The sequence below is a fragment of the Lampetra fluviatilis genome, chromosome 27, assembly GCF_964198595.1.
Source record: "Lampetra fluviatilis chromosome 27, kcLamFluv1.1, whole genome shotgun sequence".
Taxonomy (NCBI): domain Eukaryota; kingdom Metazoa; phylum Chordata; class Hyperoartia; order Petromyzontiformes; family Petromyzontidae; genus Lampetra; species Lampetra fluviatilis.
The window spans coordinates 7,165,985-7,192,412 of NC_136301.1; the positions used below are offsets into that span (position 1 = coordinate 7,165,985).

The following is a 26,428-nucleotide window of genomic DNA, read 5'->3' on the forward strand; positions in this document are numbered from 1 at the left end:
GCTTCAAATTTATTTTCGACAGCATGGGACACACAAACTGTGTGTGGTACCAAAAAGATTATGTTAACTACCTCGCCTGGTATACTGGAAGTCGTGGGTTCGATCCCGACCCTGACGCCTGTATATTTGGAGTTTTCATGTTCTCCCCAGAGTCACGTGGATTTTTCTCCAGGTCCTCCGGTTTTTCCCTTATTTAGAATCTAAGCTAAACTATTTTTATTTTACCAGGTAAGGCCCACTGAACTATACAGCTCTTCTTCAGAAGCGACCTGTCCAAAAATAATAGCTGAACGAAGTGGCTTATCACGTGGAAATTGATCGCAGCCAAATATTATAAATGGACGTCGATTCTAAATGTAGAGGGGAAAACCAGAGGATCCGGAGGAAAATCCACGCGACCACGGGGAGAACATGCAAACGCCGAATATACAACAGGCGTCAGGGTTTGAAAAGAACCCACGACCTCCTGTCTACCAGGCCGAGTTAGCTTCGGTTTAGTTAACATGTCAAAATCTAGATTTAAAGCTTTCGTGACTGCAGGGATTCATAATAATTATATTATTATCTATATATATAAAATCGCAAATCTGTCTGTCTGTCTGTGTGTCTGTCTGTCTGTGTGTCGCAGGACCATACGCAGTTTCATTGGACGAAATGTGAGGGATTTGCGAGACACGATTGGTCCGTTTGGTTTTCCACGGCGGTTGCCCCTGGCAACGGGTAGCGACGCATTCGCTGCGGGGTGGACGCCATTTTTAATTCCCGTTAAAAATATGCGCACGCATTAACACGCGACTCTGAGGTAAATTCATCAAAGTTTCACGTCCTCTTCACTCCCCCCCCACCCCAATGTGTGCAATTACTATTATAGGGTCGGTAGATAATAAAATTATAGCGATTAGACAGTATTATTGTAGCGCAGGGGGGGGGGGGGTAACGGCCCCAGTACCCAGCCTCAGCCGGTTGGGCAATTTAGGCGAGGCCGGAGGCTCTGCACGGTACTAGGCCTCGACACCCCACCACACTATAGGCCGTACATATTACTGCACAGCGGCCCAGGAGATCGTGGCTGGGGGGGGGGGCAGGGGTAGCAGCCCATCTGTGTATATATGTAAGGTTATTAAGAAATATATTTTTCACCCGGGCAACGCCGGGTACTTCTGCTAGTAGTAATATATTATAGTAGTTTATTATATTATTATTATTATACTATTTTATAATGTTGTATATTTATTATTTTATTATTTCCCTTCTACGTGACTTTACCGAAAGAACCAAGAAGATGTTAAAATCGGCGGGTGAACGAACGGGGGACCGGGCTCACGGATTAGCATCGCCCGTGCACGAGCGGTTTACCGTGAAGTCGCGGAAGGTGAGCGAGCGGGAACCCCGGCGCAGAGCGAGCATGGCGGCACCCGGGTGTCCCGCCAGGGTTTTCACCGGGCGGCCGTGCGCGGCAAACCCCGGGGGAGTGCCAGCCAGCGGCGGCGTTGCCAGCGGTCGTGCCGACGCTCCCATAGATGCTGCCGCGGGGTTTGAGGGAGCGTGGCTGCGGGGGCGAAAACGAGGGCAGACAAGGGAGTGTTTGAGAGACACGATTTGGCCGAGAGGCGGTGCACAGGCGGACGACGGAGATGAACAGGGAAAGGGGGAGGGAGAGATGGGAGTGGAAGGAGGGAGGGAGGGATGGGAGCGGAGGGAGGGAGGGATGGGAGGGTAAGGAGGGATGGGAGGGGAAGGAGGGAGATGGAGGGTGCAAGGGTGTGAGGGAAGAAGAGAGATTTCAGCATCGAAGGAGAAGATACAATGGGGAAGGATGGGAAGCAGGAAGGCAAAAAAAAAGTTAGTGAAGGAGAGAGTGAATATGAATGAGAGATAGAATGGGGAAAATGTGTGTAAGGAGAGAGATCAAGGCATGGGATGGAGTGACATGTGCCTGTTAAAAATAACGCTTTTGTTAATATTGCAACATATTAGGGTGGATATTTGACGTTGCCTATCTGGCAAGAGCTGGAATAGAAGAAGTGTCAATTACTCGGTTGGTGTTCAATGTGGAATGACTATTCAAGTTTGCTGTTTGCCAGAAAATTGGCCCTGGAAACTGGAAGTAATTTTCAACATATTTAGTTTAACATCCCCTTTGATCTACCCCCGCGACACGTGTTACGTGCGCTAGCGTACACGACAAGCCTCCACTGTTTCTCATGGCAGTGCCAGTGTACGCAGGCGATTGTTGGTCACTGTTGGCGAGCTCACCTGGAAGGCTGCTGCTGCTGCTGCTGCTGCTTTTCGGACTGTATTTTTTCTTCCAGTTTTTTAAGCCCTGCCTGCAAGGCTTCTTTCGTACAGTGCTTATCCTGGAAACAAACAAAAAACACATGCCGTCGCTGTTAACGCTAAGCGTATAAGCCTTTAAAACCAACATGCACGCCGTTTGTTAACACACGTTTAACATCAAAGATCCAATCGCATTACTTTAAATGGCAGGCCAAGGGTCTGGCATCATTTATAATTACACCGAGTAATAAACATTGATCGATCAACTTAACATCTTGGCATTAACATACTGTATTGTAAATCAGCATTATTAACATGGGTGGGTAAAGGTGCAATGCTTGAAAGGGCTCGGGCTACTACAATATTTATAATGCAAGGCATTGCTTTGCTTAATATTGGTTTATTTGAGCTAATATTGTTTTGTATTGATGCCCTTTTATCATGTGAGAAGGCATTCACAACAAATGTTCTGGCTGACATAACGGTAAACATTTGGTTATACGTAGACAGATATTTTCACTTTGGCTGCCTCTAATTTCGAGTTACCTTCAATTTATAACGTGGAGATTATGGCTAACTCACTGTGAATCTAGATGTCGGTGTCTTTATGTGCACATTAAAAGGTCTGTGATTTGGTCATTCCCAATTAAACTATTACTGGGTTTCAAGAAAAATTGAAACATTGAGAGCAATAAATGTGATGCTGTGTGTAGCCAATTTTTGCAAATAACTATGCACCCCAAGAAACCAAGTTATTTCCTTATGGAAATGCACATTTGAGTCAAGAATCGACAAACCCCCCCCCCCACCGTATAGCCTTAACAGACTGTTGGGGCAAGTGCTGTTAACGTGCACCCACGAGGGGGGGGGTGGGTGGGTGGCCAACACCACGCCCGGCCTCCTTGGTCTCCCTCTGGCAATGTTGACACACCGCACCAGCAGGTACTCATATGAGGCCTAGTGAACCGAGGAGAGATTATTGCCACTGGTGTTGGTGGCTGTGAGTGCAGCGCGCTGACCGCTACACTACTGCTAAACTGCTACGCCACCTAATTACAAATCTCATTACACACATACACACGTATGTGCAAGCGCAGTGTGCGTGAAACGCTTCTGTGCCGACACAAGCACGTCGGTGTGTGTGCGCGTGTGTGCGCGTGTGCGCGCCGACCTGGAGGTGAGTGATGAACGACAAACGCTGGCGATCATGGGCTTCACACGCCTCCCAGAGACAGCGGCCCGGGTACACGCCCGCCCGGCCGTGTTCGCTCACCGCGTGCCGGAACACGTGGCCGTTCGTCTCGAACCACCTGGGAGAACGCAAAACCACGTTCACACGCGTCTCGAGCGTAACAACAACGAACATTTTTTTACATTTTTAAGTCGCAATTTCACCTGGGGATCTCAGGTTGGTCCACCATGGGACACGTGGACCGCGCGTGTATAAACACACAAGACAAAGGTCTCCCGTGTAGCCTTTAACAGAGTATTAGGGCAAGTGCTGTTAGGAGCGAGTAGCAGAGCCTATGAAGGCCGGCACGGCACACGAGGGGGTTAGGTGGCCAGCAACCACGCCCATGCAGACCACACCTTTGGGCCTGGTTACAGGTTGTTGTGGAAGTATCTAAACATGCGGGCAGTTTGTACATTGAACTTCTTTCGCACCGGAGGTTGCGGGAGTTTGCGAATTCTCTTGCTCGCTCACTGGCGTACAGACACACACGCGATCTCATCACTCCATCTCCATGTTGGTCATTCTCTCAAGTGTCTTTCCTCCTTTGGCTACCAATTCACCACCAATTTTGTCTATCTGCAATTATCCCTTCTGGCGATGTCCTGCCTAAGGCCGCTTGCTTTGCTTGACATTCGATGTGCTGGTGTTTGATTTGCATTTTGATCTCTGAGCCGTGCGTAAAGCCACGTGTAAAGAAGCAACAAAGTAAAAACGAGGAGAGGAGTCGGGCAGGGAGAAACGCTCTCACCAAGTCTATCCGTAGCAACGCGAGCACATTTTCCCAAAAAAATTAATCGAAGAAATGAAGGCATCAGACGACAAATAGTTAAACTTAAAACATATTTAAGGCCACCCCACAGAGACGATCACCCCTCTCTGTTACCTGTGTTGCTCCCGCTATGTATCTTGGTGATATCTGTCTGCTAATATGTCTGTCTATAGTTTTTCTGGTTAGATTTTATGTCGCTATTTCATTATACCTGATGATGATTGCTTGTGTTGCAATCGAAACGTCGTATTCTATTATTTAATTTAATTTATTATTTTATGTTTAGACGTGACTTAACCGAAAGAAACAAATAATTAAAACATAGGTTTGAGTTAAAGTGGAAGAGAAGTAAAAGCTCTCATATCCAGATCCCAGAAAGCCACAATTTTGGGTCAGCCAGGAGGCTTCCCAAAACAATTTGGTAATAAAAATTAGAATAAATGACTGTGTGAGTAAGGTCCACATGGCTGAAATGTCAAAAAAAGTGAGTCCACTCACTGTGTATAGATCAGGATAAGAACATTGCTTAACAAATGCAAGTCGATATCGGTCACATTCATTATACCGACTTGTGTGTACATGTCGTGCATTTGCACTCTCCATAAACCCATGGGACTTGCACTGAAAACGAGAGGACACGTGGAAACTCTCCAACACGCAACAGGCCAAACATTTTCCTTGCTTTAACGTGACATACTAAAGGTTGGAGGCGCACCAACGTACCGTCTGCACCCCTTCCACAGGCACATGAAGTGCTGGTTGGGCTTGCGTGTCAGCTCAAGGGACGGTGGTGGTGGCGGCGGTGGTGTCGGGGTTGCCGGGACCGCAGCGGAGGGTATCTGCATCACTTGCTGCGTTGCCTGCTGCTGCTGCACCATTTCAGCTGGGGCGCACGCCACAGTCCTGGTTAGCGACTCGCCGGCCGACACTATCCGCACGCCGACCTTGTTAGGCACGGCCGTGGCAAGCAGGGCGTCCGAGCCATCGTGCGGCCTCTTGAGTGGCGGTCGCTTACAGTCACCGTCCTTCGGCGCTACCGGGTGCACCGCCGCCGACGCCTGTCCATCATGAGACACCGTCATGGTCAACATGGGAGTGGGCGAGGGGTTCGTCGTCGGCGCAGGCGTTGCCGTCGTCGTGGGGGGGGCGGCCGGACACTGCTCAGACCTGGCGTTGCCATGCGGCGCCTGGGGCTTTGGCGAGCCGGGTGCCGTGCCGTTGTGCGACAAGGCGGGGGGCAGCGTCGGGGACGGCGCGTCGCAGCCGGAACGCAGCGCGGACGTGGGTCCGTTCGTCGAGGGCAGACACTGCGGTTTCGAGTCCCTCTCGTCCGACAGCTCACCGTTGCCCATGTGGTTCTGCACCGGCATGGCCTTGTGATTGTGGACGCTGTTGGGTATGTAAGTCTCCTCTCCCTTGGTCATGTCGGAGTCGCCGTTCACCAGTGGGCGCTGCTGCTGCTTCAAGAGTTCACTTTTGAGATCCTGAGTGCTGTCCAGGATGCCTGTGGAATTGAGGTTGACTGGGTTGATCTGCTGCTGCTGCTGCTGCTGTTCGCACGTCATGTTGCCTGGGCACGGCGGGCTGAGAGGTAGTTCCACTTTGTTATTCCTGCCGTTGGGAAGGGCTGAGAAATTCGTAGCAGACGCCTCGCCATTAGCTGCCGGCCGGCTCGGGCTGTCAGGCGGCCGAGTGGGGCTGTTCTTGGAATCGTCGCACCCCATTGGTGTGCCGAGCGCTTCCGCCTTGAGTTCTGGCGCTACCGCCCCTGCGGGCGGTGGTAGCGACAGGACGCCGTCAGCTGCCAGGTTGGTCTGGTTTTGCCAGAGCGAGCTGCCCCCGCCGGTGAGCGGCGAGCTGATGTTGTTCAACGCGGGCATCCCATGGTTGTGCGTTGCCGGGGTCGCACTGATCACGGACGAATTTCCCGCGCTGCTCGCTGCAAAGCCTGCGCTTGGCATCATGGTGATGGCTACTTGGCTGGCCCCACTGCTGATGATAGGGCCCGGCACCAACTGCATGTGGGAGATGGGAAGCGTCTGTATGCCGCTCTGCGACGTGTGATGTATTACCTGGAATGAACTCTGGCCAACCAAGAACGGATGAGCCTGCGCTCCTGGTAGATGCGATGCCGGTTGTCCCATCACAATCTGCTGCGTGGGGAGCCCGTGATTCGTCGTTGGTCCCACCAGAAGCTGCTGTTGTTGTTGCTGCTGCTGCTGCTGCTGCGTACCCGGTAATGTGGGCTGCCCGCTGCCAACAACCTGCGGCTGTCCACTCATCACGATCTGCTGTCCGCTTGTTGCTGGCCCGACTACGATCTGAGGTGCGTGTGGGCATGTTGCCTGCCCAACTATTATCTGCTGCCCACCTGCTTGGCCCACCACCAAGTGCTGCCCTGATGCTGGCCCTGCCTGCCCGACCACAAACTGCTGCAGTTGTCCACCCTGCGCCGTGACAAGGCCACCCGCGCCCGGTCCAGACGTCACCTGGTAGACCACCTGCGGGCTTGCTGGCCTCGGCAAGGTTTGCGACGTCTGCGGGACCGCCAGGATCATCTTGCCGGCGGGCGTCACGGCATTTCTCCGCGGCAAGAGCAGCTGCTTCACCAACGGCGACGTGGAGTCCTGCATCGGGGTCGCCTGCTGCAGGGCCGCTGCTCCGCTGACCGCCGGCTGAATTGGCTGCTGCTGCTGTTGCTGGTGCTGACAACGTATCGTGAGCATCTGATTTAGCGTGGGGACACCGGAAGGTATTCCGACCACCTGCGGGGCCACGCAAGCGGACATCTGCGGCTGTACTCCCGCCATGCTGCTAATGCCGCCACCGCCGCCGTGCGGAGTTGGGGTGAGTTGCCGCTGGTGTGGCTGCCCGGCGAGCACTATCTGATGCACGGCTGGGACGTGCTGGGGGCCGCCGGGTGCCACGCACGTGCCGCCCTGCTGCCCGACAATAACGTGCACCTGCTGCGGGCTCTGCAGGCTGGGTGCGGGCGTGGGAGTGCCGCTGGCCGGCTTCGGCGCGATGTTTTGGAAGGTGTGTCTCGTTGGACTCTGGATGACCGTCGGTGCCGACGCAAGCGCATGGTGCTGTTGCTGGTGGGGTGCGGCGCCGAGCATCGCAGGCTCCTGTTGCGAAGTCGCGGCCGCAGGGCCGACCGCTGCCGCTACGGCGCTGCCCCCTTGCGTCGGCAGGGCCTGGTGAAGGAAGGCGACGTGGCCCGCGGAGCTCGTCACGTGATGAACCTGACCTTGATAAAGAGCCAAATGCTGCTGCTGCTGGTTGAGCGGCTGCTGCTGCTGATGCTGCGAGACGACTTGGAACCGCGCAACAGAGTTCTGCACCGAGACGTCCATCGTTTGCGGCAGCTGAACGTGGTTAGCCACGCCGCCGCTCGGCTGCGCTGCCGACTGTATCACCGGGATGTGGCACGCGGTGATGGCGGACGGCGGCTGGGTTATCTGCAGCATCGGCTGGCCGACGGGAATGCCGCCGGCACTGCACCCGCCGCCGCCGCCGACCACAACCGGGCTGCCAGCCGGAGCGGCGCCAGGCTGGACCTGCGTCGTCACCAACGCGCCAGCCGGCTGCACGCCCGGCGTCGTCACCACCATCGTCGCCGGCGAGGCGGAGCTGTTCAGCACGGGGAAGCCCGACGATTGGGTCACGTGCACGAACTGCGTCGACGACACCACGGCGTACGTGGTCTGCACGGTGCCTTGGCTCGTTATAACCTGCCCCGCCTGTGAGAAGTGGAGCACGCCCGGCTGCTGCTGCTGCTGCTGCTGCTGCCCCGGTTGAGCGTTGGCATGGACGACGACGCCGCCTTGCTGCGCGGTGCCCGTGATCGTCGAAGACACCGGCAGCCTCGCTTGCGTCATGATGACACCCATGCCCGGCTTGTTGGCAGCAGAGCAGGACGACACCACGACCGTTTGGTAGGCTGGGAACGAGTGAGACATCGCAGGCTGGCCGGTCGTTCTGCCAGCGGTAGGCTGGTAGGGCGGCGGCGGTGGCAGTAGGGGCAGGGGCGGCGGTGGGATGGTGGACGTGGTGTAGATGACTGGCGGGCACGGTGACTGGTGGGTGGGCAGCACCTGGGGCGGTCTCTGCAGCGTCACCATTGGGCCCTGGAGACCGATGCCTGTGGGATGGAAAATAATTGACATTGGTTAACTAGGATTACACCACTACGGCTAATATCCTTGGGCCAACAACTTAACTAATTATATTCTTAGGTTTTTTCGGTAAAGTCACGTAGGTAAAACATTAAAATTAATAAAAGTAAAATAAAATAAAAAAATAAAAAATCACGACGTTTCGGAGGCAACACAAGCCTCCGTCTTCAGGTGGAACCGTCACAGCCACGACAGCTGTATCAAGTAAATGAGAGATTGCAGGAGCTACCACTCCGTTTATATAATGGTTGGAGAAGGGGGGGGGAAGGGGCAAGTGCAGCACACTTTTTATTCATATGGTTAAGGTGAGGCTTAAGAGGGTGAGCCTTTGTTATGGAGAGGTACGGTTTGTGACTCAACCTGGCCTACCTAACAATAGTGTGAAAAGGAGAAACAACTAAACATGGTAAACCTGTGATAGTTGTCTCTCAAATAAGATTGGCCAAATAAGTGTAGTTAAATCTTTTTTTATTAATTTTAATGTTTTACCTACGTGACTTTACCGAAAAAACCTAAGAAAATGAATCCTTGCAGTCACGAAAGCTTCAAATCTAGAATTAACTAATTATCTCTGCATTTTTAGCTTATAATCATTAATTAAGGTTAAATGAACATTTCATACATGTCTATATGAAGTTTAGTTACAATAATTTGATCTGATTAAGTTTGGAACTGTAAAAAAGCGTGAATAGCATGAAGCCGAAAAGCCTGTAGACTGATAATAGGACAGCCAGGATACTTGTGTTATCACATAACTTACTTCCTTTGACTCTATATGCTTTGGTTAAACAATACAAACATTATTCTGAGTAGTACTGATACTCCATCGGGCCAGGTGGCACATAATTTAGAGGATGATAATAGGTTTTTTTCCCATTTTTTCTGGCAACAAAACAGGTGTTATAAGATGTTAAAACACCAAACTGAAAACTTTTTACAAGGAATCAATTTAGAGTGTTGGCTGGCTCACAATCAACAGATTTTGAGTTCCAATCCTCGTAGGGGCTTCTTGAAACCCTTCATATCTCTGGGGGTTGGATAAAATGAATATCACTTTGTAGGAAGTCAAAAGTTATTGTCCTATAAACACTCACTCCAACCATATCAAACTGTAATTTGCACCATTGTCTCAGGGCTATAACACCGGCCCAAGCAAACCCACCTGGCCTTCACTGCTACTATACTACCGCCACCCCTACGGGATGTTCAAACAGCTAGACAGAGCCAATTTTAAACTCAACTATTTTTATTTTACCAGGTAAGGCCCACTGAGCAATGCAGCTCTTTTTCAGAAGTGACCTGGCCACAAATGATAGCTCAACAAAGCGGCTCATAACGTGGAAATTTATAGCAGCCAAAATACTCTAAACGTGCGTTGATTGTAAAAGTGGAGGGAAAAACCGGAGGACCCGGAGAAAAATCAACGTGACCACGGGGAGAGAGGCACGCAAAACTCCAAATATACAGCAGCAGGTGTCAGGGTCAGGATCGAACCCCTGATCTCCTGTACACCAGGCAAGGCAGTTAACGTCTCTCAATTTGCAGCGTTTGTGCTTGGGCAACGGCGGGACAGACCGGGTGACGGTGCGGTGCCGCCAGGAGCGGATCCTGGGCAGGGCAGGGCGGCGTGCGTTGCCGTGGTCTCGCTAGAGTTGAGGCCGCCGGCGCGATTCGGCGTTCCCGGGCGATGCGGGACGAACGCCGCGTGGGCGGGCAGCGGCGACGGGCGCCGTCGCACCCCGACGATGTGGTACTGCACGTGGCCCGGGTTGAGGGGGTCTTCGATTCGCTTGTAGCTCAAGCCCGGAAAGATTGTCCTGCACACCAGGAAAGCATGTTGTTTCAGTACTCAACGGTGAAGTTTTCATGACAAATGCGGAACGGACGTTGCAAACGCAATTCAATGGTAGGTTGTGTGTGGCAACTATAGAAGTTTCATTTACAAAAAACTGGGACAAAAGCACAATGCACGTTTATTCATCTACCATTACTTTTGTTCAAACATCAGTAATAATGGTAATGTACAAAAACAATTCGAGACGACTTCCGATAATCTATGAGTGGACTAATTACCCCACTAAAGAGCGGTCACCTGCCTGCAAAAGCAATAACGCCGTGTGCATGCCAAGCCTACATCTGTAACTGGTGCGGCAACGCAAGCAAAGCTTAAAACAAATGACACAAACACTTGTGCATACACACATACACCTTTCCATTCTCTCAACACTGCGCGTAAAGTCGGTATGCGTACAGGTGTGTGCATTACAACAACAACCGCCATTCGCCACTAAGTGGCGGTGACGTCACCACGACGCTTGTGCCACGCTATGTGCACGTTGAGACCACGTGAGGTGTCGAACGCCTGCTGGCAGGTCACGGGGCAGACCCAGATGCCACAGGTCGACTGACCGAGATAACCGCGATGACTGGCTGATGCACCACCTGTGCCCCCTACTGTGCCAACTTGCTGTTCTTTAACCACCCGGCGCTCCGCTTGTTGTTGTGAGCGTCACTCTTCCCCCTCCGTTGTTGTTGGAGGGCGACTGCCTCTATGATACCCGGCGCCAAACTGTGCCACACGCCCTCGCGCATGGCCTTATGGGAGCCTCGATATCAATAAAGTTATTTTATTTTACTTTTTCTTATAATTTCATTCCGTTGACGTGCACGTACGTCAACGGAATGGGAAAGGGTCAATTCTAGGCACGTCCTGCTATTTTCCAAAGCACCAAACTGTTTTGAAATAAATAGCAAATATTTGAAATTTTTGCACCGTTTGCGGTGTACATCGACGCTCTACGGACAGGCTGACACTGCGCTCACTTGAGGCCCTTGCTGAAGGCAGTGGAGGTGAGGATGCTGCTGCGAGCCAGCTTGCTGCACGTGGACAGGTACTCCGAGTACATGTCCGTCCTGGAGATGGACGAGTCTGACGATGCCTCGAAGTGAGAATTCATCCTGCAATTCGAGACACGCGCAAGGGGTAAATATACTCAGTCGGCTAGAATCTATATTTGCATGATCTGCAGAAACTATCATGGTACAGTTTGTGTCAGTTGTAAATGAATGATGGGTAGCAGGAGAAATGCCTCAACTGTAGTGTCTCTTGTTTTTTAACAGATGAACCGTACAATGTGAATACAGTAAAACCTTGCATTGCGAGCATAATCCAACTGTAGCTTCTCTTGTTTTTTAACAGATGAACCGTACAATGTAAATACAGTAAAACCTTTGATTGCGAGCATAATTCGTTCCGGAAACGTGTTTGGAATCCAAAGCACTCGTATATCAGTTGTGATCACGTGACGCTCGGCAGACAAAGCGTATACACGTACGTACTACTCGTATTGCAAGGTCTCGCTCGTTTATCAAATTAATATTTATTTAAAAAATGTGCTCGTCTTGCAAAACACTCGCAGACCAAGTTACTCGCAATTATGGGCGTAACAATCTACTTTAATAGATTAATCATTATTCCGACTCCCAAAATTACAATAGCAACCATTTGTACGCACGAATGAAACAATTCTCCCGTTACATTTTAACAACTCTTCAAAGGCTGCCAGTCACATTTGCTCCTTGATTCGTGGGTATGCCGTTTCCAATTCACTAATAAGTTGTTGCTCATTCAACCAAGTGGCTTGCCCAGCTTATTTAAAAACTCACCATTGACACGCAAAGGTCTCTCCGTCCACCTCGGTAGTCCCCAGAGCCGACGTGGACAATGAACCTCTGGAGGCTGAACACAAAAGTCACAGCTTAGCTGCTACACATTACACATGAATAAAGATGCCCAACACCGAGTCTAATATCAATGGAACACGCGATTGTCTGCTCAAAACATGCATCAATTGATATTTTATGCCCTTGCTGATTTGTCTCCACGCTTATTTATTGCTTGCCTGCCACCTGCTTGCTGGTCTCCTCTCTATGTGCATGCTGGTTATCTTTATACCGTTTCAACTCATTCTCTCAATGCTTATTTGTCGGCTTAAATGGCCTGTTATTTTCTCGTCTTTATTTCAAACTTCTCCGCTTGCTTGTCCTTCTGTGCGAGCTTGCTAGACCAGCTTGCTTCTGTGTGGGGAGCGGCAATGCAGCGGTTTCGCGCGCAGCGCTACGAACCCGGCGACCCGAGTTCGATTCCCGCTCATGGCCACCATCATCACCAGTGACTATCATCTGAACCGATCCTGGCCCTTTCCCTAGGTCAACTCCGCCTCAAATGAGTACCTATTGCGATGTGTAAACATTGCCACTGGGGAGACAAAGGCAGCCAGGTGGAGTACTGGCCACCCACCCCCTCGTGTAGCACTCGCTAATAACAGCACTTGCCCCAACAGGCGGTTAAGGCTATACGGGGGATATTTGCCTCATCTTTTCGAGAAAAATCATTGGCCTATCTATTGACCGCCTATCTATTGCCCATTCGGCTCACTTGCTGCGCTGCTAATTTCAGAATCGCCAAAACATGTATTTATTACTGTAGGAATCCGATGAGCTAGAAAGCTCTTTTTCACAGGTGTCCAGTAGGCGGGTGCGACGCAAGGGGCTGCCTGCTGCTGCTACGTACCACCGCTTGCGGGAGCGAGGTGAGCGTCGCCGCCAGCACCAGCGGCGGAGGCGGCGGCGCCGCTGGTGCTGCGGCTGTCCGCCGGCACGTGCGGCGCTGGGGTGTGGTGCTCCACGATCTTGACGGCCGACAGGCACTCCGTGCCCATGGTCTGCACGTCCAGCGTCGCCAAGCTCACCAGGCACTCTGCGGGGATAGGGCAAACCGGCCGTCAAAGTCACACGCGCGCACGGGGCAACTGTGGTAGCAGTTACACCATCGAAGCACGCGTCGTCAAAACTAATGTTTTTTTATTGCGACAGCAAAGAGCAGCTATGGGGTTTTTTCGCGAATGCGTACGCGTGCATTGTTTTTATTTCGCCAAATTTCATCGAGTTAGTCAGCGCGGATAGGTCAAGGTGACCAGCATATGTAAAAGCCTGTTGAATTGATGTAGCCAACCAAGTGCTTAGCACTACGGTACTACAATGGATTGTGCACTGCCGCCCTCTGCCGCTCACCACATAGACCCGCAACCCATAGCAAACTGCTATGCATGGTGGTCACCCAATCCAAGCACTATCCAGGCTCCACCCTGCACAGGACCGGAGATCCGATGAGATCGGGCCACATTCCACACGTCATTTGGTCACAGGAAAAATAATAACAGCAGAAGGTGCGACGGTTGGCTGCCTGGCAACGAGACGCATGGGTACAATGGTGGCGAGAAGTTAACTACCTAGCCTGGTAGACAGAAAGCCGTGGGCTCGATCCAGACCCTGACACCTGCTGTATATTGGGAGTGTGCATTTCCAATCAACGTGCATTTAGAGCATTTGGCTGCGATAAATGTCCACGTGATAAGCCACTTCACTGAGCTACCATTTGTGATCGCCACGTTGCTTATGAAAAAAGAGCTACATAGCTCAGTGGGCCCTTTACCTGGTTTAAAAAAACAAAACATTTAACGATTTAGTTCCAAGTTTCATTACCGATGCTGCGGTGCACGCGAGCGATCTTGCTGCAGGGGCCTTCGCCGATCTCCGACAGCTGGTACAGCACCTCCAGAGTGCCCAACACGAGCAGAACGTCAGGCAGCACCAGCAGCTGCACCATCTCGCAGTAGGCCTCCACCTCCACGCACTCGCCAACCACTTCGCCGTTCTCCTCCGCCATACAGAGGCTGCCCAAAATCTCCATGCCTGAAAGGCCGGAGGTGGGGGCGCGTGCGCAGAGGTCACGCACGGGAAAACGCACCGCGCCAAAGGGTGAACGAGAGAACATGCACCGCACCGATACAGACGCGTACAAGTGTAGCCGGTACGCCCTGTCACTCTTCTCCCGCCGCGAATCCGAACGAGCGGGGACAGGTTGGCGAAACAGACAATGACAAAAATACTTTTATAAAGTTCGGAGACGATGAGTAGATACGCCACGTTGTGTTCTGTCCTCTGGAGAAGTGGGCGACTCCACAACAGCTGAGCGCACCAGGGGTTTTTTGGAACGGCTAAACTTTATTTCAAAGTGTTCTTCTGAAGGGCAATTGCGTATCTGCAAGTGACTAGAAACACCTTCCATGTCACAGCACCGCAGCTCAGTTCCTAAAAAAATTAACCCGTAAAAACAAAGTTTTTCACTATAAATCCTTATGCGTGGCATCGGTTTTATTTTATTATTCATTTCTGTTTTTCTTGAGTAAGAGTTTCATTTTTATCACATTGGTATTATAAATTAAACATCAAAATGTATTTTTTCCTAAAAAGTGGAAAATTTTGAATAAAAATTTTCACGAAAATAAATTGTCACGCACAACGAGTCTGTGTGCAAAATGTCAGCTCGATTGGATCACGGGAAGTGGGTTAAAAAACGACCGAAAGATTTGGACGGTCGTAAGCACGCAAGCAAGCAAGCAACCAAGCAAGCAAGCAAGCGAACTTAATATAAAGGAGTTAAAAAGACAAGATCCCCCGTATAGCCTTAGCAGACTGTTGGGGAAATTGCTGCTAGCAAGCACCGATGAAGGCTGGCACGGCACATGAGAAGGGGTTGGGTGGCCAGCGCCACGCCCGGCCGCCTTTGTCTCCCCAGTGGCAACTTTTGTACACACGGCACCAGGTATTCATTTGAGGCTGAGTCGACCTAGGAGAGGCCCAAGACCAGTTCAGAAAATCGTTACTTGGCGTTGGCCGTGAGCGGGAATTGAACTTGGGTCGCCAGCTTTGTAGCGCAGCGCACAAACCATTACACGACTGCTCCCCACGGACACGCTGCGCACACGCGTTACACATGTGGGGCACCGACTGCATAGGGAGAAACGTGCAAAGACGTACGCACAGACGTTGGGAAGCACAACACATGGGGAGGTCAGCATCATTAGCTTTACACCCATCACGTTCAATGCAATGGTTGCCATAATCAATTCTTAACGTTGTTTATTTTTCACCTGCCAGTGCAGAAAGGGGCATCTGTGTAGGGTCGGGATGGTAGACGCAACCACCGCGCTTGCACGTAATTTTAAAGTTAAACCCATAGGCAGACAACATTCAAACACGTATTAGACTTACAGGAGGGACACATGGGTTGAAACTTGCACAAACTATGATAACAAATCATCATCATCATCAAAGCCGATTATAAGCCACAGCTGAATGAAGACCTCCCCACATAATGACCCAACTGTGAACGGTACCCTTAAGTTTTTGATTGCTGTGGTTTTCACACATGATGATGATTGCCTGTGTTGCAATCAAAACGTCGTGAGAATTTCATTGTTTTATTTTTACTATTTTATTATTTCCCTTCTACGCGACTTCACCGAAAGAACCAATAATATGGGTACCTTTCAGCTACATTATACTTCTCTCTCAGAAACACTGAAGACTCCCAATCACTCCGCCTTTCCCCTTCTTTAACCTTCTCTTTTCAATTCTTTGGAACTGCTTGTTGTCCTCTCCCCTCCACCGCCGCACCTCCGATTAGCGTGGTTGGCTACGTACGGTGCCAAAGAAGTTCAAAGTACAGTAAAACCTTGGATTGCGAGCATAATTCGTTCCGGAAACGTGTTTGAAATCCAAAGCACTCGTATATCAGCTGTGATCACGTGACGCTCGGCAGACACAGCGTATACACATACTACTCGTATTGCAAGACCTCGCTCGTTCATCAAATTAATATTTATTTTAAAAATTTGCTCGTCTTGCAAAACACTCGCAGACCAAGTTACTCGCAATCCAAGATTTTACTGTACATGGTGCACACTCGCACCTTATCTTGGCCACCATTCCTTTCCTAGTCTTGTCTATCGGCTGTCATCACCTTCAGTGACGTGCACCGCCTAAGGGCTTTTGTTTTGTCTTCACGGAATTGTTAATAAGTGCAACGAGTCTGCACAGGCTGCATAACTAGCCGTTAACGCTGCGAGTCATGTGCGGGCAGAAATAAATGCCAAGGGCAGGTGAAATACTGAAGGTGGGGATATTCGTTTAACTGACAAAGGAGGTATCTACCTATGTGGCGTATAGCTGACCTCATAATTAAATGTTTAACAATGAAGCGGTTTATTAATGTTGAGTATTGCACTCACGATACACACATCATATTGCACGTGCAAGAACTGAAGTTGTTTTTTTTTATCATCTATCTTGTATGCGATGGATTCACCATGCCCCCTTGCAGCCACTAGTGACCACTATACCCACCACAATGTTTAAAACATTAAATAAAATTACTGCCCTCATCTTCATCCTGAATGGTGATAATTGATCGGATCACTTCACACGGGAAGGGGGGTGAATTACTACCCCTCGAGTTATATTATATTACTAGTAGGAACCTCCTGGTTACACCAGCCCACAGGGGATTATTGTGTCCGTCCGTCCTGCATCCAAGAATGGGAGGGGTGGGGCTGGGTGGAGAGGGGAGGGTGGGGAGGGGCTGGGTGGGGAGGGGCTGGGTGGGGAGGGTGGAGCTGGGTGGGGGGTGGGGCTGCATGGGGAGGGGCTGGTCACCCCGTGATGCCCTTATAAAACTCAACGTTTAACCTACTCACGCCGGCTTGTGCCCGCCCTCACAGTCGGCCATATTTGTGGAAAACACCACGCCGCCGTTGACCCTGGCCATTGACCGAGCAACCCAACGTTCCTACCAGCTTCCTCCGCAGGAATGTGTTTCATTACATAATAATTGTACACACTGTATTGCTTTGTATTACATAAAGGAGTGTACCGATGTTATCCCAAAGCATTTGAATTATCTTGCTAAACTTTTCACACAAGAACCAACACCAACAAACAACAGTGCAAAATTTAATTCCCTACCTTGTAACATCTCTACGTATTTGTTTCCCTCAATTTAAAAGATAGTGTCTGAATACACAACCTTGCGCTAAAAAGTATTCGCTAAGAATAAACCTCGCATTGACTAGCCTTTCCATTACATCCAAGTATTTGTCCAGACCAAAAAAACTACACGCACTGCTTAGGAATTGCATGTATGTAAGTTGAACTTCTTTTGCACCGTACGTATCCAACCGTGAAAATTTAAGGTGCACGGTGGGGGGTAAGAACAACAACAAACTAAATGCAAAAAGCAGTTATAAAGAAATTAGTTAAAATGGGTGGGTGCATGACACAATTAACTACTACCAAAGCTGACGGGCATAAGTTTCCATATGCCATAACTTTTGCACCAATCGGACCCACATTAAAGCGTACTCTGTTCCATACTTTCACTCTAATACTTGCCTTCCGTGCAATATTTTCACCGTAACAATAATACCATTAAAAACTACGAAATAACAGGTATAACCCTCTATGTAACCTGTATCCCAGTGTTATGATCATGCACTGACTTGAAATCTAAATTTTGTACTAAAACTAGTTTGGTGACAAACACTATACATAGCCTAAACTATAAGATGCGTTTAGTCCATGACATAAGTCCTATCCCCTATATGTGACATAAACTCTAACCAACAACACTGAATATAACAATTTCCATTTAATGTTCTAGCACTGAAACGGATGTGCAACGAATTAAAAGTGCAATAAAATGAACATGGGACAAAATGGAAGTGACAAGATTGATTGTCGAGCAAATGAACCACTGCACCAATTAATGAATGTGCAACGAAGTTCAACATTTGTCAAAATGAGCCCACCATGAAATGAGTTAGAGCAATTGAACGTGACAGGAATTGGAAACATGACATTATAAAAGTGAAATTAACTGAATTTGCAATTAACAGGATGTGCAGCACAGAATTATACACAAATGCACGGAGGGCGCTCAGAAGCATAGAGAAAGAAAAACTTAAATTTTTAAAAATGTAAAATTAATTAAGAAATTATTTAAGGGTGCCTGTATGCATGTGCAAAATAATGACATGGTTGACAGGGTAAAGCACTAACGATTGTACTTAAGGCATGAGCTAATTACTGCGATAGTCAGATGGCTCTAAAGACCTAAGCGTAGGGTTGGGCACTGCAGAGATCCTTAGAATGGGTAAAGGTTGAGGCCGTCCGTAGAAGGTCACGTCTGTTATTGTTTGACACGTGACAGTTTTATCATTGTCAATGATTCCATCATCGCTATCGCTAGTGCCGTCACATCCTCCGGTATAGTCTTATCATCTCAAGCGACACTAAAATTTATCATTGGTGCAAATATCAATACACACAAAACAGTGTCATTATCGCTCGCCACGAAATAATAATTGGTTTAAAAATTATTACTGTTCGTCCGATCGTTATCATTATCGTTAGACACATCAACATCCCGTTAATTATTGACTTCATGGATGGAATGACATTGGAGTTGAGCAAATTAGGCAAGTCTCTCACTGCCCACCTCTATCAAAAGGAAATCGGTCATCAGCACCGAGTTGGTTCGCTTGATCCCGAGCCAAGCATGAGCAGAGGCGCGAATGAGAATACGGGGGGGGGGGGGGGGCGGGGGGCCCTAATTCTCACCTCGTATCCTCTGGAATTTGTCAGTTGAGGTGAGACACTTGGTGATGGTATGGAAGATAAGTTGGGTACTCCTGAAGTCAATGGGATCCAGTTGCAACTGAGGAAACACCACCAGACAACGTAAACATATACCCGCAAGCAATACGGCAAGCACACAGCATGGAAATATTGGCTGATCGCAATTTACACTTCGGTGCCCTGAAAACTCGAAAGTAAACTTAATTAACGCGTTCTGAATCTACACTTTGGACGCAACCGTCCCTCCCTCTCCTCCAGCCAGCCAGCAAAACTTTTTAAAAAGAATACAGCGAAAGTACCTGCTGTTGATAGTCCTCCGCCACCCCCAACACCCCCATCTTCCCACCCCTGTGTGTGCCTCCCTCTCACACAAGACAATCCCCAGGGACCTTGGCCGGGACCTTGCCACCCCCCCACCCCCCTCAGTCACAGCCCCCACCCTGTACGTGCAAAGAGTGAAGAGAACGCGGTGGTAGGATCGATACCTCCGAGGCGATGTTCCCCAGCGTGTCCAGCCCCATCTGCCGCAGGCTGGAGAACTTGCAGTGCGCGCACATGATGAGGAAGCGGAGGCAGGCGCGGTGCGACGCCATGAGCTTCGCGTTGGACTCAAGGAACGAGAGGTTGCGCAGGATCACGGAGATCTGCAGCACGCGCTGGCACTCGGGGTCGTCCACGCCTGCACTGCGGCCCGTGCTCAGCAGCCACTCGCCCCACGGACGCTGCTCCGTGCGGCCTTGGTACAGCCATCGGAGGAGAGGTCGGACGACCAAGCGCAGAAGGGCAGTGGTGGTGGAGGAGAGGGAGGGGGAAGAAGTTAATTGACGAGTAACTAGATTTATTTGACCAGCTATGGAGCTCTGTTTAAGAAGTTTCAAGTTTCATTTATTAGGTATAGCCCTGTGAGCCATTCGGCTCTTGAATCGGGTGCAACCGCAACAAACAAAAAACTAAAACATGAACAAAAACATCTTAAAGTGAATATGTGACTAAGTGCAAACAGAAAATCCAAGAAAAGACGGCAAAATATTGCAGAAAAAGCACCGTACACCAACGCTGTGTGCACAAACCCCAGTGGGATGCAAGTCAAACAACAACCACAAGATAACTTAGATTAAGAAGCAGCCTGACCATGAATGATAGCTCAACAAAGTGGCTTATCGCAGGGAAATTTATAGCAGCTTAAATACTCTAAACGCATGTTTCTAAATGTGGAGCAAAAACCAGAGGACCCGGAGAAAGATCCATGTGACCACAGGGACAACATACAAACTTCAAATGTGTCAGGGTTGAGATCGAACCCAAGACCTCCTGTATACCAGGCAAGGTAGTTAATATCTTGCCACATAGGAACCCCAATAAAATGAAATAAGACTTGTGAAATCGAATTATCATTAGAATGATGTTAGGTAATGTTAAAACCGTCGTGAGTTGCAAGTCGCGATTTGCATTGAAGACACATTCTATTTTGGTATCGTTTGTATTGACTGCCTCTGTTCTGCCTTGTTTGTAAAGTCTCATTAGCGTTTGGGGAAAAAAATCCGTAATTAGTAGTGCGGTTGTATCAACCGTAAGTATATATGTAGTCTGCTTCATTGCTTTAATGGCTTTATTTTGGTGATTTCGAAAAATGTGTTGGTTTAGCCATGTTTGTTTGTTGTAGTACAGAGTTAGACTGATGGCCTTAATCTAAGTTGTCTTGTGGTTGTTGTTGTTTGACTTGCATCCCACTGGGATTTTTGCACACAGCGTTGGTGTACGGTGTATTTTCTGCAATATTTTGCTGTCTTTTCTTGGATTTTCTGTTTGCACTTAGTCACATATTCACTTTAAGATGTTTTTTGTTCATGTTTTAGTTTTTTGTTTGTTGCGGATGCACCCGATTCAAGAGCCGAATGGCTCACAGGGCTATACCTAATAATTGAACTTGAACTTTAGAGGACATTAAAAGATGCTGTGACATCTTTCACAAGAGAAAGTCATCGTGTGCCGACTTTACGGTCCAAATTTGACAATTGCAACGCGTATTACTTCATAGCTCTATTGGAACAAACGTAAGCAATCATCACCCCCAACGTGCAAAGGCTTGTTTGGGACCCTCGTGAAAAATAATCATGAGACAGAACAAGGCTTACGTGGGTAAGCAAGCGTAATGAAAATAATAACGTAAAAATGTGCATGAATTGCATATGTTAAGTTCTTACATGCATCATTTGAAGTGTGTGCAATGAACACGATAATTTGTTTTTAGCAATGAATCGCAACATGTCAGGTCTGCTGCACATTTGATGAGGAACTGCCACAAAGTGTTCACCGCGTATTATGCATTTTAAATGTCCAGCTGCAGGAAAATTTAGGTTTTATAATTTTGCTAGTTTTAGTTTTGTATATTATTCTTATTCAAATGCCGTACCTGATAAATGTCCAATAGTATACCTAAGTTTCAGTTAAAAGTCCGATATATATTTCGCATAACTTTTCGTGACGACTGACATGAATTGTAGAAGACTTGCTTTCATGCAACATCAGGTTCCAAATTTAGTACAGTATATGAAAACGTCAATAATTCCATCAAATCATATTTATTAAAACTATTTTTCTGTTTTAAGTCTTTAAAGTTTAAGTTTCATTTAAATATCTGTTTCTGTTCAGTTTTAGTCAATACATTATTTGTTTGCAGTGACCAGTAATATTAATTTCTGTAAACATTTCACCTTTATTTTTGTCGCAGATGAGTTCTCGCACCTCCAAGTCATCGATCGACTGCTTCCAGAACTACAAACAGCCGGGAACAAACATCAAATCACCGTGATAATTACTCTAAAAGGATCCCAAGAGTACTTATGTTATCTGCATCTCAGGTACTGATTACTAAACAATGGCACAAATCAGGGCCTTAGCCACTGATGTCAAAAGTCAAATTTTCGTAGGCGATCATTGACAACACTTCTGACGAAAAACTTGGAACCCCACCTGCTCTCAAAAACTAACAAAAAAAATACAACACACACACGTGTGAGAATCGTGTTCATGGCCAACGTAAGGAAAAACCCCAACAAGAATTAAAAAAAAATAATTACGTAACAAACGTGAAACAGAATGCCGAATTGCATCCAAACATAACTGTAGCCAAACAGAAATAGCAAGTCCCATACATGTTTTATAAGATACAGATCTTCTGAGTGGCTCATGGAGATGAAAGCAAATGTCAGGGGAATTAATGAGTGCTGTTTAAATAGTGGGTCAAGACAGCCACCCGGGATTAAACCGTGATTTTTGTGAGAAGTGAGTTTTTGGTTTTAAAATGGTCTCAAACCCAGTCGCTACAAAAAAAAATGTACAGTAATCCCTCGCCACTTCGCAGTTCAAGTTTCGCGGCCTCAGTGCATCGCGGATTTTTCGAACTGATTTAAAGGCCTCATTATACCTGTGCAGTAACACCATCATCATCATCATTCATCATCACATTCATCGAACTGCACAGGTCTGTCATCGTCATTGTCATCGTCGTCGTCGTCATTACTGGAGTCAAGTCTCAAGATACTACTGTCATTGGTGAGTGTAGAACACCATGATACGTATCGTATGAGAGAGATAGAGAGTGAATGTATAATATTAAGGTTCTATAATTAAATAGATTTAAGTAAAATATATATATATAAAGTATAAACATACATATTTTAAACATTCTGGTACCCACACACACATATACGGAAATTCCTAGGGGGCCAATCCTACTTCGCGGATTTTCACCTATCGCGAGGGGTTCCGGTACCCATTAACCGCGATAAACGAGGGATCACTGTATATTTGGTTTTCATTTTTAACAAGTCATTTACATGAAGTTCACTCTTACCTTAATGAAGTCCCGTCCAGACTTTGCCCTCCACTCCGAGTCATAGACGTTGAACAAGCTGCCTGGACCTGTAAGACAGGACGTAGGACTTGGCATTCGAGTCTCATGCAGACACATTTAACACCATAGCTACACGTGCAATTGTGGTCCAATTGGTAAAAGGTGCAGATTGATAACTCGTGAGTTAGAAATAACTTCCCGAGTTATAAATCCGCGCAATTGCTGTTCATTGCTCATTTAAGAGACCGCATATTAAATTACTGTCACGAAAACATCCGAATAACACTCAACACACCGGGTCTCATCGGCTATCAGAAGCTAAGCAGGGTGATTAAGCAGGTTGACTACTTGAATGGGTGACCACCAGTCCATCACAGGCTGCAAAGGTGGACAGGAGATAGGCTCAGTCCACACACGATTTAAAGGATTGGGGACCCATCTGTACACGGAGAACATTTTTAAAGGGATTGAATTGTTATACACTCACATCTGTGAAATTTCTCCAGGTACAATAGTTGACTTCCACATGAAGCCAACACTCAGAAATGAAATTGGCCAAATATACCAATCTTTGCTGAAGAAGTGTCTTGGTATCGATTTAACGCTTTCGTGACTGCAGGGATTTATCTTCTTGGTTCTTTCGGTAAAGTCACGTAGAAGGGAAATAATAAAATAATAAAAATAAAACATTATAAAATAATTCTCACGACGTTTCGGCCACAACGCAAGCAGCCGTCCGCAGGTGAAGAACAGGTCTGTCGGAAAGACAGAGTCTGAATGACACATCCTAGGCTTGGAGCGTCTATTTAAGCTGGGAGGGAGGAGGAAGAGCTGCTTGCGTTGTGGCCGAAACGTCGTGAGAATTATTTTATTATGTTTTATTTTTATTATTTTATTATTTCCATTCTACGTGACTTTACCGAAAGAACCAAGAAGAAGTGTCTTGGTACTGAGGAAGGCTTTCCTCGGTAAATAATATAAAGCATGGCTTTGTATTATTATGTACAAGGTGAGGCATACACGTTACTTTCCTCGAGAGACAGAAACATTATCTTCCATCATAAAAATACACAAACAAACTTCACAGCCATTCGGCATAAGCAACTCTGGCTAGGTTCACACAAGATTTGACACCGACATTTACTGAATGAGGTCACGTGCCTTACGTTACTTAAAATATGCTCGCACCCCCCCCCCACAGTGGAAGTTCTTAAAGTTTGGCTACATGGTGTTCATAGTTTGGGCTTAGTTTAGGCTTAAACTCGGCCCAAATTATGAACTTTTATAGAGGTACAATTTAATATTTCGGCTTTCATTGATAATATCAAATTATCATAGTTATCATTACTACATCAATAGCCCTCACTACGTTTTACCAATTTCAGTCATAATAAATTACAACTTTTGAATGTATGACTAGGCCCAGGCCTCCAGCACTGCCCCCCTACCCCCTCCACCAAGAAATTATCAAATTAACTTGGGAGTTTGACACCAATCATTTGTAATTTTCTAGAGACCTTGCAATCAGGCCCTGCATTGTCGTGCAGCTAGGCAAATGCACTCTCTTCTGTTAATCTCTTGTCGCTTGCCACACGCGAAAGTTCATCAGCGGTGGCTGATTGCAAATGTTTAAAGCCCTTAGCTCCATCCCCTTTGCACTACCGCAACACCGATTGGCTATCGCTGCATGTACCAATCAGCAGTGGTCAACATTGCGAACTCTGCTGCACATTAACATTGGGCGCACAGGTGGCGAGATGTTAGCTCCCTCGCCTGGTATACAGGAGGTTGTGAGTTCGATCCAGACCCTGACGCCTGTATATTTGGAGTTTGCATGTTATACTCTCTCCCCGTGGTCGCAGATTTTTCTGTGGGTCCTCCGGTTTTCCCTCCACATTTAGAATCCACATGCGTTTACAGTTTTTGGCTGCTATACATTTCCACGCGATAAGCCGCGTCGTTGAGCAATCATTTGTGGCCAGGTCACTTCTAAAAAAGAGCTACATAGCTCACTCAGTGGGCCTTACCTAGTAACATAAAATGTAAGGGGGCACCGGGCAGGTAAGGGGGCACCGGGCAGGTAAGGGGGCACCAGGTAAGGTAGGGGGCACCGGGTGGTCTTCCCGCACTCACTGTCGTCGAAGACGCCGGCATGCGCAAGCAGCAGCGCCACGAGGCGGGGGTCGCGATCCAGGTGCATGGCGCGCCGGCCCTCGTGCGACAGCAGGGTGCACACGTTGACCGCAAAGTCCACCTCGTTGGGCAGGCCCGAGAGGAGCGAGAGTGCCAGCTTGCGGTACTCACTCGCCGGCAGCAGCTCCGTCGACAGCCCGTTCCCTTGCCTCATGTGGTCTGCAGGCAAGCAACCAACCACACATCGCTCAGCACAAAGCGGCAACGCAGCTGCACTGGTTTCCAAAATGACAATTTGACCACAGTTCTCACCGTCACCTACTCTCTTGTCGACGCACAGCGACGCCGGGCGTTATTGACGCCACCGCATAAACAAAGCACCGTGCACATCACTTCGCAGTGAGCAATGGGTCGTTCTCGTACTCCGAATGACACGAAAAAAATTCGGGGCACGCCAATGGGTTCTGGGTCTATACAAGCCTGTTGATGGAGGGGAATTTGAGATTGATGATTACTACAATCGCCTTGCTTTAGTTGAAAGATATGTCAGGCTGGTGCAACATAAATTGTAGCCTTATTTGTAGTCATTCATATTGTATCCATATTCCCAGCCTCCCTGACATGCATTTTATAAGTCAGGAGAAGTTACAGCATGGCTGCGTGTACAAGTGAAGTGGAAGAACACATGTGCGTATCAAAAAAACGATATTTTCTTTCATTACTCACATACAAAAATATATTTTTACTATTTCAGGCATTTCTGCAACAAGTACATTTTTTTGTTGAAATCTCAATCATTTGATAAACAAATTGAACAAGCTTCTGGAATTGAAGCTTTCGTGACTGCAAGGATTCATACTATTTGTTTTTTTCGGTACCTACGTGACTTTACCGAAAAAACCAAAGAGTATAAATTGAACAAGCATTGAAGCATGAAAAATAAGAATATCTTTTACCTTGTCTGGCAATTAAACAGGTGTTAAGATGTTCAAACGCCCAAATAGAAACCTACTGCAAGAAATCAAGTGGTAAAACCTATTATTATTTTTCATACTTTGATACTGGAAAAAAGGTCCCATTGCGTTTGTGCTGTTCGCATTTTGGTGTTCTCTGGTCCGACACTGGTGAGACTCGGTTCTTGCCTTCCCCCCCCCCTTCTTACCGATACAACCTCTTTCCACGGCGGCTCTCTCGCCTACTTCAGCAGGTAAAGGAGGTCTCGGTGTAAATGCTTACCCCGAGCTCTCAATACTCTGATAGTGCGCTGTCTTTGAGTTGTACGCCTTTTGGCGTCATCTGGTCCAACACCAATGGAGACTAGGCTCTAAAGAAAGCTGTCTCGGGTGTGGACCAATCAACTTCAAGGACAGTGCATATCATTATCATCATCAGAGTTGTTTCTTTTTGTTTGCATTTTGACTTCTTGTGTTGAGGTTATTGCA

General features: G+C 47.9%; 1 protein-coding gene across 1 annotated transcript in view; it reads right to left on the reverse strand.

Annotated features, from left to right (window-relative positions):
• ARID2 (AT-rich interaction domain 2) overlaps positions 1-26,428 on the reverse strand; it is a 103,704-nt gene that overhangs the window by 5,469 nt on the left and 71,807 nt on the right. Inside the window, exons 5-18 of the mRNA XM_078869167.1 lie at positions 24,987-25,205; positions 22,854-22,921; positions 21,712-21,772; positions 19,483-19,733; positions 18,980-19,076; positions 14,003-14,212; positions 13,032-13,217; positions 12,125-12,197; positions 11,282-11,416; positions 10,034-10,275; positions 5,004-8,424; positions 3,449-3,587; positions 2,257-2,357; positions 1,357-1,549 (exon numbers count right to left, since the gene is read on the reverse strand). Of these exons, the coding sequence (XP_078725293.1) occupies positions 1,357-1,549; positions 2,257-2,357; positions 3,449-3,587; positions 5,004-8,424; positions 10,034-10,275; positions 11,282-11,416; positions 12,125-12,197; positions 13,032-13,217; positions 14,003-14,212; positions 18,980-19,076; positions 19,483-19,733; positions 21,712-21,772; positions 22,854-22,921; positions 24,987-25,205 (5,396 nt within the window). The remainder of the gene's footprint in view (positions 1-1,356; positions 1,550-2,256; positions 2,358-3,448; positions 3,588-5,003; positions 8,425-10,033; positions 10,276-11,281; positions 11,417-12,124; positions 12,198-13,031; positions 13,218-14,002; positions 14,213-18,979; positions 19,077-19,482; positions 19,734-21,711; positions 21,773-22,853; positions 22,922-24,986; positions 25,206-26,428) is intronic.